At 43.1% G+C, this 12,079-nt stretch overlaps 1 protein-coding gene across 4 annotated transcripts; it reads right to left on the reverse strand.

The window, feature by feature from the left end:
- Window positions 1-1,290: 1,290 nt before the first annotated feature.
- On the reverse strand, window positions 1,291-11,842 carry thap1 (THAP domain containing, apoptosis associated protein 1). Of its 4 annotated transcripts, XR_008566634.1 has the most exons (4): window positions 11,175-11,353; window positions 9,157-9,349; window positions 3,727-4,849; window positions 1,291-1,735 (listed from the first exon to the last, which is right to left on the reverse strand). XR_008566634.1 is itself a non-coding variant. In XM_054758323.1 (3 exons), exons 2-3 carry the CDS (start codon window positions 9,301-9,303, stop codon window positions 4,448-4,450), a joined length of 549 nt encoding a protein of 182 aa, XP_054614298.1. In that variant the 5' UTR covers window positions 9,304-9,349; window positions 11,697-11,842; the 3' UTR covers window positions 3,656-4,447. The 4 variants fall into 4 exon arrangements, 3 of the variants coding, with proteins under 3 accessions (XP_054614298.1, XP_054614297.1, XP_054614295.1); XM_054758323.1 differs by lacking the exons at window positions 1,291-1,735; window positions 11,175-11,353 and adding an exon at window positions 11,697-11,842 and having other exon boundaries at window positions 3,656-4,849; XM_054758322.1 differs by lacking the exons at window positions 1,291-1,735; window positions 11,175-11,353 and adding an exon at window positions 11,693-11,838 and having other exon boundaries at window positions 3,656-4,849.
- Between the last annotated feature and the right edge of the window lie 237 nt (window positions 11,843-12,079).

Consider the following 12,079-nt stretch of genomic DNA (forward strand, 5'->3'; position numbering starts at 1 on the left):
GATGATCCCAAAATTATAAGATTTTACATTTTGCACTGTTGGATCTTAAGGAGGTTCTAAGAAGAGTTTCCAAATACAAAATAAAGAAATGGAAGCGAGACGAAAAATGTTTTGAGTAAGAAATTTATTGCAAACAAGCATTAGAGTGAAACAGGCTGCTTATCAGCTGATCAAAAGCGGGCACTGCAGGATCTCAAGCCGTGAAAGAAAAATGTCTTACTAATGCAGGGATGTCCAAAGTACGGCCTGAGGGCTATAATTTAACAAGAAAACAAAAAAAACACACGGGGGGTGGGGGGGCATGCAGGGGTTTGCTTCGTGGGGTCGGGTGCTGGGTGATACATCTCTGCCGCCCGTGCCTCCGCCGGGTGGGTGGAGGGTGTGCCTCCTGCATCCCTGGGCGGGGTGGCCCTGTGTCGGGGGTCGGGCGGGGGTTGGCCCGGGGCGGGCCGGGCTCCGCTCCCTGGGGGTGGGGGGGGATTGGCGCTTCCGGCGCGGGCGGGCTTCTTTCCGGTTGTGGGGGCGTCTCTGGGCCTGCCAGTTTGTGGCCCCCGGTACTCGTCTGCCTTTGTGGGGTGTGATCTCTCGCTGGTCTCAGGGGTTGGCTGTCCTCCGGCCCCTTGGTTGGTTGGTTGGTTGGTTTTATTACAGCGACGGTGATATCAGCAGTATGACTGTAGTTTTTTTTTACAATGATGTGCATTACAGTAATTATCATTCTGTTCACTATCATAGTTCATCATTTCATTACTACAATTATGTGTGACTGTTTCAATGCAGTATTGTCATTGTGATCACTATCATAGTTCATCATTTCATGACTACTATTGTGTGTGACTGTTTCAATGCAGTATTGTCATTGTGATCACTATCATAGTTCATCATTTCATTACTACTATTATGTATGACTGTTTCAATGCAGTATTGTCATTGTGATCACTATCATAGTTCATCATTTCATGACTACTATTATGTGTGACTGTTTCAATGCAGTATTGTCATTGTGATCACTATCATAGTTCATCATTTCATTACTACTATTATGTGTGATTGTCATTGACAGCTTTGTCATTGTGGTTGTTGATATTGTTTTGTCCTTTGTCCTTATGTCCTTGTTCGTCTTTATAGTGGTCACAGACATTTATTTGCTGTTGTTGTTCTGTATGTTTCTGTTGTTCTGTTCTTGTTGTCACAATTGTTGCTGTTGCCGCTGTTGTCCTTGTTTGGTCTCTCTTTTTTTGTCCCCCTCTCATCCCCGCACCCTCCCCTGTTTTCTTTTCTCTTCTTCTCTGTCCCCTCCTGCTCCGATCCGGTCGCTCCAAATTTGCTTAATAACAAGCATCAAAGTCAAATAAAGTTTGTATAACAGGGGAAGTGTATTCACACTTCTCCCTGGCAGAGTAAATCTGTTGAGGCTGGACAGGACAGGGGAAAAAAACACACACACACACACACACACACACAACAGCAACAAAAATGGAAAAGTCAGCAGTAACTGCACGAGAATAAAGTCAAAATAAAAAAAAAAAACACTGCCGGAATGGCCGGGCAGGAAAATAGTACTCACTTGAACACGCAGGGGGACCAGAAAGTACCTTACGCGGAACAAGAGGCTTTGTGAGAAGCAGGGAAAACAATCTGGCAACGGGTAGACATGACAGCGCTGCTTAGGAAGTGGTTGGTAAATTGGCTGCAGGTGTGTGCAGGTGACTCCTCGTAGGCAGCCGGTAGTGCGCTGCAACAAGAAACAGACAGAGCAGCACGACAGCTCATGACAATTAAGAGGGAATAAAAGTGAGGACACACAGAGATGCCCAACAGAGATTCCAACCCACATCTTCCCGATCTTCTGACTGTGTGGCCAACATGCTAACCATTCAGCCACCATGCGGCCGAGTTGAAACATTAAAGAAAAAAGTGATATTATAGTTATGAGGAACAACCAAAACTACATACAGTTCTATTTTTTTGGGGGAAAATTTGGTTGTGGAAAAAAGTTATATTATGGGAATAAAATTTTGGAAAGAAAGTCGATCTACTCGGAAAATTAAATTAAAAAAACAGCAAAAATGGAAAAAACAGCTGTAATTTTACAAGAATAAAGTCAAAATATTAAGAGAAAAAGGTCGTATTATAACAAGAAAAACAGTTGAAATTTGATGGGAATAAACGTACAATATGAGGAAAAATATTTTAGTAGCATAGAGTTGTTATTAAAGAAAAAAAATGTAGTTTTTTAAGTCATAAAATTATGAGAAACAAACTAATCTAAATAAAATTGTTATTCTTGGAAAATTAAGCTGTATTATTTTGGGAATAAAGTCAAACTATCATGGAAATAAAGTCATATTACGAGAAGAAAATGGGGGGAAAAGAGCAGAGGGCAATACTATGATATTATGTGGCCCTCACTGGAAAAAGTTTGGACACCCCTGTACTAATGCTTTTCTTGCTGTGCTCCCAACTCCCTTGACATCATCAACCAGCTCCTCCCTCATCATCGTGGGCTGCACCCTCCCAATCATCCTTAGCCCACCAGGTGACATCTTGCCTGGAAGGTGATTGACTGTTATCTTGGAGTTCCTCCACTGATCAATGATTTCTCACCAAGATGCTTCTTCATGCTGTTGCAGTCCATTCCAGTCTTGTACAGGTCCACAGTCTTGTACAGGTCTACAGTCTTGTACAGGCCTACAGTCTTGTACAGGTCTACAGTCTTGTACAGGCCTACAGTCTTGTACAGGTCTACAGTCTTGTACAGGCCTACAGTCTTGTACAGGTCCACAGTCTTGTACAGGCCTACAGTCTTGTACAGGCCTACAGTCTTGTACAGGTCTACAGTCTTGTACAGGCCTACAGTCTTGTACAGGTCTACAGTCTTGTACAGGTCTACAGTCTTGTACAGGCCTACAGTCTTGTACAGGTCTACAGTCTTGTACAGGCCTACAGTCTTGTACAGGCCTACAGTCTTGTACAGGTCTACAGTCTTGTACAGGCCTACAGTCTTGTACAGGCCTACAGTCTTGTACAGGCCTACAGTCTTGTACAGGTCTACAGTCTTGTACAGGCCTACAGTCTTGTACAGGCCTACAGTCTTGTACAGGTCTACAGTCTTGTACAGGCCTACAATCTTGTACAGGTCTACAGTCTTGTACACGTCTACAGTCTTGTACAGGCCTACAGTCTTGTACAGGTCTACAGTCTTGTACAGGCCTACAGTCTTGTACAGGCCTACAGTCTTGTACAGGTCTACAGTCTTGTACAGGTCTACAGTCTTGTACAGGCCTACAGTCTTGTACAGGTCTACAGTCTTGTACAGGCCTACAGTCTTGTACAGGTCTACAGTCTTGTACAGGCCTACAGTCTTGTACAGGTCTACAGTCCGCTAAATGGAAGAGTGTGTTTGTGTGACAGGTGTCTTTTATCCACATGAGTTGAGAGTAAAGTACTTTCTTAAAGGGACAGGACTTATTTGAGTGTTTCATGGACATGAAACATCTGGTCTGTGAGGGTCAGACTCAAAATGCTTGTTCCACAAAATCTAATAGAAATTACCTTGAATCTTTAACATATTTCTGCACACATATACATATACATATACATATATGTATATATGTATATATATATATATATATATATATATATATTTGACAGGATGTCTCTGCTACCACTAAATGATGTACTTTTCATCTCTTTGTAAAAATCAGCAGGGAGTCAAATACTTACTTTCCCCACCGGATGTGCTAGTTTTTTTCCTGTAATTCCATTTCCATTGGGTTTGTTAGGAGCTGTATGTGAATGTCCTTCATCCAGTTTGCATAAAAAATGCTGACTAATTTCTTGGAGTCTGTTCGGACGGCTGAAAGGTTCTGCCAGCGTATGTTACTGAATGTCCTTTCATTTCCATGTCTGGGAATCGCACTGTAAATAATTGGCATTGCCGCTGCCAGTACAACTGAAAGTTCCGGGCAGCGTTAACTGGGCTTTCATTGGCGCGGATGAGGCACATGGACTGAGAAATGATGACTCTGTCCTCTAAAAGACGATGACTGACTTCACGTCCAATCACAGGCTTCTGATCACAGGAACCCCCCTGCAGAACTCTATGAAAGAGCTCTGGTCCCTCCTACACTCAATCAAATACAAATGAATTGATAACCTTTATTACATGTAAAGGGTAACCTTACAAGGGGTAAACGTACAAAATCAGCAGGGGGTCAAATGCTGATTTTCCCCTCTGAATGTGCAAAAGATGTGCTGATGAACTCCATTGTTACAGGAAGGATGTTATGAAAGTCCAACATGAAAGCATTTCAATGTTAAGACTTGATTTTATGGTCCATGCTGCTTCAAGTGGGCTGTCCTGCTGATAGTCTTCTCGCTCAGAAGCTCCAACTGTTCAGGACAAGCAGTAGATTTGGAGTCTCAGTAAACTCACGTATGCTTGTTACTCGATGCCTTTGAGTGTTTGGTAGATATGTTTTGGTAAAATGACATAACCCTCGCTGAAAGCAACCGGCGCGTCACACGCGGTGGTCTTGACCGTCTTGTAGGAAACCCTCAGGCTCTTGAGTTGCCTCTCCTGACGGCGACACTTCTGCTGTGTGGTTTTCAGCTTCTTCCTGAGAAGCTCCACCTGCTCCTCCAGCTGCTGGATGCGCTTCTTCTGCCGCGCAGAGTCCTCTGCCGTGTAGTTGTGGTCGCAGGAGACCACCACCGTGTCGCTGTGGGTATCTGGCGGACTCCTGGTAGGCTCAGACTCCACCTCCTCCATGACGGTGTCAGACATCAAAGGAAACGAGAGGGGGAAGTGGATCTCAGAGGTAAAGGGATCCTCCAGACTTTCAGACTGTCAGAAAGAAAGACAAACAGTATTTTTTGTGGAATTATGACATCACACCGATAAATACGCTAAATAGCTCAGATATCCGATACATTTGAATACCTCTGGGTGTTGTTAATGAGCGAGGGAAGGATGGAATGCGGGATCGACAGGGGGATTGGTGCAGCATCAGCCCGTTGTGGTGAAGAGAGAGCTGAGCCAAAAGGAAAAGCTCTCAATTTACCGGTCAATCTACGTTCCTACCCTCACCTATGGTCATGAGCTTTGGGTAGTGACTGAAAGGACAAGATCGCGGGTACCTGGGTAACGGGTGCCTGGGCTTTCCTTCGGAGATAAGGTGAGAAGCACTGTCATCCGAGAGAGGCTGAGTAGAACCGCTGCTCCTACACATTGAGAGGAGCCAAAGGAGGTGGCTCGGGCATTTGGTCAGGATGTCTCCCGGACGCCTCCCTGGGAAGGTGTTCAGGGCACGTCCAATCGGGAGGAAGCCTTGGGGAAGACCCAGGACACGTTGGAGAGACCATGTCTCTCAACGGGCCTGGGAATGCCTCAGGTTCTACTGGGAGGAGCTGGATGAAGTAGCTGGGGAGAGGGAAGTCTGGCTCCCCTGCTTAGGCTGCTGCCCCCACGACCCGACTTCGGATAAGTGGAAGAAGATGGATGGATCCAATAAATTTAAAAAACGTTCCAATGAGGCGAGATTCCATTGTACTGTGCTGTAGGTGAGCAAATCAAGCGCTCCTAATGTGCTGTAAACGTGTGTCATGTACAAACATGGCGTCGATCATGTGGGACTTCCTCACTGACTCAGAGACCTCGCGTTCTAACTAGCTAACGCTCCGCAAACACGATGAGAGGGAAAAAAAACATCGACTCTCAACCCACCAAACCCCACCAGTAACCCAGAATGCTACCATCGTCACTACAGGCTAGCAGATAGGGGTGGCCAACCCGTCGATCGTGAGCTACTAGTCGATCTTTGGGACTTCGTGAGAACATTTTGGAAAAAAATGTATCATATCAGTGCCCTCACCTCCCGGAGAGCGACCAACAGGCATGCATTTTGTCCACTGAACACGCCCGTACGTGTCTTGCCTATCCAGGCAGCAAACCGTGAGCCCCAGCAAGGAGCCCAATCCCCAAAACCCGGCTGGAAGTACACTAGTACACCGGCCCGCCTCCTGCACCGACTCGCCCCCCCCCCCGCGCTAGCAAAAAGTTCGAGCGAGAGAGGGAGGGAGTGACAGCGCTGCAGCGGTGTGCTTGCAACAATAAACAAATATAACTCCACAGACGTGCACCTCCCAAAAAAATCTTTGAGCCATGACGACGCCACTCGCACACTGACCAGCCCCTCTCTCCTCAACCTGCATCGCTCGTCCACTACACTGAGCCAACAAGCCAAATAGTTGTGGTTTGGTCATGAAGCCGACGCCACAAACCCAACCCTCACCAACAGCCACAAAAGTAGGGGTGCCCAAAGTGCGGCTCAGGGGCCATCTGTTGCCCAAGGCTCATTTGTCATTGCATCACTGCAGAAACAAAATAAAATTTAAAAAACAGCAAAAATTATAAAAATACAGCAAAATGCTCAATTAGAAAAAGCTGAAATGTTGAAACCAACAAATAACACAAAGCACATATTGTGTATATATATATATATATATATATATATATATATATATATATATATATATATATATATATATATATATATATATATATATGTATATATATATATATATATATATATATATTATCCTGCTTGTTTGGGGGGGTTGGTAGATCTTGTGCAGGTTCACGGCCGAGACCAGGGATCTTAGTGACCACTGGTCTAAGATGTAACAGCAATGCTAATTAACTTCACCTTTTCAATCTTCTATGGGACAACACTAAAATCACCAAACTGGTGCTCATCAAACATGAAGGATGGGATTTGCTTGGCTCATTGAAGAACACAAAACAAAATGACTTTCTTTGCTTCTTCCACTGAATTTTCTGACTCCCTTCTCTTGAAAAACACCCTCAGCGTAAAAAAATAGCATTTAAATGTTGCCATGGATGGATAATTAGGTAGGGTTGTCACAAGATCCCGTGAAATTGAAACGTGACAAGATTTCTAGTTCAGAAATCGTGGGCACTAGGCCTGGGCCGAAGATTAAAAAATTAATTCATCACACAGTAAATGAAAATTAATTCCATAATTTTGCCAGCCTTAATATACATTGCCATGTGCACACGTGTCTGTTTTCCTCGTCTCCCGCCTCCAAACAGGCAGGAAGAGGGTTCCCTCATTGGAGGGTGCATTGGTGTCAGCACCTTGGCATGTTTGTTCAATAAAACAACGGCGTGAACAGAGTGAGCCCTTTTGTCAGTCATACAGTCTCTTTGTCTCGCTGAGGTGGAGGTGGGGCCGCTAGCATACACAGAGAGTGCAGAAGAGTGTAACGTTATAGAAATTAAATTAGTAGACTGCAACATCCATCCATCCATTTTCTATGCCGCTTATCCTTACACTGCAATATGCTTTTTATATTTCTTCATAGTGTTTTTCTTAAAAGTAATGGTAAATTCTGGTCTCGTTCTCGTAAAGACCCAATCTCGTGTATCCTCTCGTCTCGTGAACCGAGCGTCTCGGGTCATTTGAATTACCAAGATTACTTCTATTTGCTAAATGCCTCAATTACGAGTTTTTCTTATGACTTTCTTTAGAGTCAAAAGTTGACATATACAAAGGTGACGTCTGATGATATCTTTAAACCAGGGGTCCCCAACGTGAGCCCCCGCCCACGACCACATGAGGCGCCTGCAAGCCTGCTTTTCATTCGGGTTTTCAGTGAATAACGTGAGAACGCTAGAAAGAAATGCATTCTGAAAGACACAATGTGGGTTGTGTAGGCATGTTGTTAATGCTCTGGTAAAACAAACATATTTGCTTTTTTCTGGCTTGAAATAAGCTATAAAAATAAATGTGAAAAAAGCGATGAAAAAACGTTGGTGACCCCTGCTTTAAGCAATGTGGGAAAGCCCACATGATGTATGGCATGGCTTTGGAAGCGTCTGACAAGCTAACTGACAGGATTTGAGTTAGTTGGAGGTATTGTAAGGCCACACCTCTAAACACACTGTTTCCTTGTTTGACATTACTGGAAAATCAAATACCGGTATCAGGAAAAGAATTGTGGAGCACCACAAGTCTGGTTCATCCTTGGGATGCTTAAAGGTGCCAAGTTCATCTGTTCAAGCAGTCTGCAAGTATAAAAAAAAACGTCCCTCGCTACATCATAGTTCTAACATTGTGCCCTCACTCTATCGTGTAAAAAAAAAAAAAAAATTATTCAATGATGACTGTTTCATGGTTGAATACTAGTAAAAACATGTGCATATTTAAGCAAATTGTACTTATTCTTTGCTAAAAATAAGCATTTTCAAGCATAAAAATGGCTAAATGAACTACAAATAAAGGGCAGAAGAAGCATTATAATTGTGATGTAGTATTCTACATTGGCCACTAGGTGTCAGTAATTGTTTGGTGAGACGAGCACCAGACGTGATCTCCAGAAGGCCATTTATTGCAGGTTTAAATGATCTCACAACCGGCACAATAATAATAATCACACAATAATCAAAATAATAACCCGGGCTACTGTTGGGGCCAAAACCCACGACAAGCTAAAGCTCAACTTTGAACCTCGGAAGTCACGTCCTGTCCTCCACACATCTGTCCACCACTAAGTTCCCATAGGGAACACATTCACTGTAACACACACAAGCAGGAGTTTTATTAAAGTCTTAAATGGCTTATTTACGCTTATTATGTTTACTATATTGTAAGTAATACGAGTGTAAAGCCATTTAAAGCCGCCATTACAATACATTGATGAGACAATAGCCACCGCAGGGAGTACACTGTCCAGAAAAAAAACAAGGAACTGCTAATGTGTGAATCTTATGTCTAATATGTCTTATTTCCTCTGATTATATCTACTATATTATCTTATACAAATGTAAAAATGATTATGGGGTGTTCTTTCATGTTAAAAACCGTAAACAGAAAAGATCGTCAACAGGTTTTCTGTGCCATAAGTACAAAAATATTACATTTATTAATATTGAATCCTGCTTCGCGGAAATTCACTTATTGCGGTCGGTTCTGGAACCAATTAACCGCAATAAACGCTGAACGACTGCAACCCTAAAATCGATACATCACTAATACAACTGCATTGAACATTTTTAACAACTGCCTTATTTCTATATCAAACGAGTGTAAAACAAGCAGTCATCAAGTGCGACAGCAACACATGCTTTACCTTGATGTTGAGGTTGAAGTTGAAGAGCGAGGGCACGGCGTTCTCCTTGAGTACGCGGTTGTTGCATTCTCTCTTGAAGCAGTCTTTGGTGAAGTGCTGCGAGCAGATGTTACTGTACTTGCTGGGCTTGAAGTTGTTCCTCCTCATTGCTGACACCCATTTGCCACAGATGTCTGGACGCGCCAGAGGAAACCTGCCAAATATTATCAATTCATTAGCACTTTTAGCAGCAACATCTGTGTACGTCTTCACAAGGTACTTTGGTACCGTGCCTGCACCAACAATGAAAAACAGATACAGCGGTTTACGGCATTCCGAGTTGTGCCGTTTGGTGGTTGCGTACGCACTATGCACTCCCATAAATGAATGGATGGGATAGACACGAGAAGCAGTTACGCAAGAAGAAGCCACACACCGGAACTTCGCCACTATCATTAAGGATGAACATCATATTACAACGTTTACCCGGACGTTGTTCAGATGACGAGGCGATGGTCAATCAGCAATCTCCTTATTGCTACAAAAAAAAAAAGGCTACTGTCAGCTGAACCACGCCAAAACAACATCAGCAAACTGTCATCTGAACACAGCCACACACACAGTCGGGTCACATGTCACATTTACAGACAATCGGAAATCACAAAACTACACTACACATATCTGCACAGGTGTGAAGTAGTGTAAACTGTGCAGGGCTGCGGGCCAGTGAGCAAAGTACATTTTGAAATCTTAAAAATGTATGGCACGCACCACAAACTATGTGCAAACAATGCGGGCGGTGCATATCAGTGTGAGTGTGACTCCGTTCACTTTTCCACCACCTCTTGGAAGAAGTCGGGGGGAATTCTCAAGTCATTTCTGTAGCCTCTTGGATCTTACTTGACAATTTCTTTTAATAACTCATCATAATGTCCAAAGCGATGTCTTCTCGCCAGCAAATCCTTCTCCCACACTGTCCGTGCCTCCTTTTTTCTAGTTTCTGCCTTCTTCCTGCTCTTTCCTTTTCTTTGTCACGACTGCTTCACGGATGCAGGAAGTGGTAGTGATAGAATGCGTGTCCTGAGTACTGTCATACACTTGACATAAACAGTACTTGACTTAGGTCTAAATAGGTTGTGCGGGAGGGTGGCATTAATTTTGTGCCAATGTGCACCATTTTCGGTTACGAATTGCATGCCAAGTGTGTAAACGGTCTCTAAACTAGCTTCAACATTTTCAGGAGTGCCTTCTAAATGACATGTATTGCCACGGCGAACCGCGTGACAATGCGGAGGTAAAATGCGTGCAAGTGTAAACACAGCTTAACAATGTTTTAAAGAAGACAGTGTTGAGTCTCGCAGATACGTCGCCATTTTGCCCGGTTTGTGGCAATTTCGGGTAAGTCAAAAGCATTTAAAGTGATATATATATATATATATATATATATATTACTATTTTGTCATGATTTTCACTCATCTTTCTGTTGTCTTTTGATAACCATCGCCTCTGGTTTCATCATAGCTGCTCTTTTGATTCGGTCACACTTGCCTCTCTCAAAGAACTACAGTCCACTTCTACTTCTTTCGGACCGAGACTGCACCCAAAGTGGGTCAAGTGAAGTTTTCACACAAGGTGAAAGTGTAAATAAATCACCGTCTCGTAACTAGTATCGAGTGTGAGTATACAGTAAACATTGTCGTAAACATGGCACGTGTATAGTAACTAGTATAAAAAGTAAAGATGGCAGTAAACAGTTGCACGTGGTAAAAGTGTCCAGTAACTAGTAAACAGTTGGAAAAACAATTAGCAGATCAAATAGAATGTTCGAAGATTGATTGTAAAATAGAATGATGAGTGAAATGAATCCTATAAGAAGTTATGATTTTAAACCGTATGTGTTCCTCATTTCACGTGCACATTGTTCTTTACAGTCACAATTGATTAATTTGATGTGCCGTTAAAAATAAAGTAATAAGGCGTTTTTAATTATGCCTCGATAGCAAATGCTAATTGTCAACATACAGTTGAATTGAACTCACTTATGGAAGGAGATGTCTTTATCTTTGTGATAACGGTTTTTACAGCCGTAAGCTGAGCAGGTTTGAACCATAACTGTTAACTAATTGATTCTATAAGGGATTGTTTCTATCCTGACAACTCTACTGACACTCGACGACTGGCTACCTTTCTCTCTGCAAGCTTCACTGCCAATAACAAAGATGGCGACCACGCGTCGTGACGTCGAGGCGTTTAGATCACGTGACGTACGCTTCACGAGCGGATTTGGCTACGATGTAATTTCCCCCTTGACATTCCACTAATTTGCCATTCGGGTACAGGAGCAACTGTGACGTCACAAGTGGGAATTGCGAAGAAAGAAATGACCATTATAAACAAAGACGCAAGACCGCTACCTCGACTACTAAGGGCTGCATTCCAATAGCTGTATAAGTCGCCCTCGTTGACTTGCCCTCGGCACTTGGTAATACGTAATTGCCGACGTCATGCGGCAATCAAAGTGGACGTGGGAAGAGTGTAAGTGACAAATAGAACGCACCTACCCTTGTTCACGCTCAGCCGAAGCAACGAAGCAATCATGGTTCGACCACTAAGTTACAGTGTATATCTTTATTTACAGTACTCAGCAATCAGTATAAATGTTGCTTGTTGTTACTGCAAAATGGAGTGTAGTCCGCCCAAGTGTTTGAACCCGTCGCCACTGAAACAGGATGTGACGTCAAGAGAGACCCAGCAAGTGATGCACTTTTGGATGATAAGCAGCCTTGCTTTTGTACTTCAGTCTTGGACTACAACATCGTCTAATTCTATTTTATTTTATTCAAGTATTTAGTTTACTAGCTGTTTATTTGCAATTTATTTTATTCAAATACTTCCCTCGCTGCATCGAGGTTCACCTTTCACTGGTTCGCTGTTTCACGGGTTT

This window comes from Dunckerocampus dactyliophorus, chromosome 17 (genome assembly GCF_027744805.1).
Source record: "Dunckerocampus dactyliophorus isolate RoL2022-P2 chromosome 17, RoL_Ddac_1.1, whole genome shotgun sequence".
Taxonomy (NCBI): Eukaryota; Metazoa; Chordata; class Actinopteri; order Syngnathiformes; family Syngnathidae; genus Dunckerocampus; species Dunckerocampus dactyliophorus.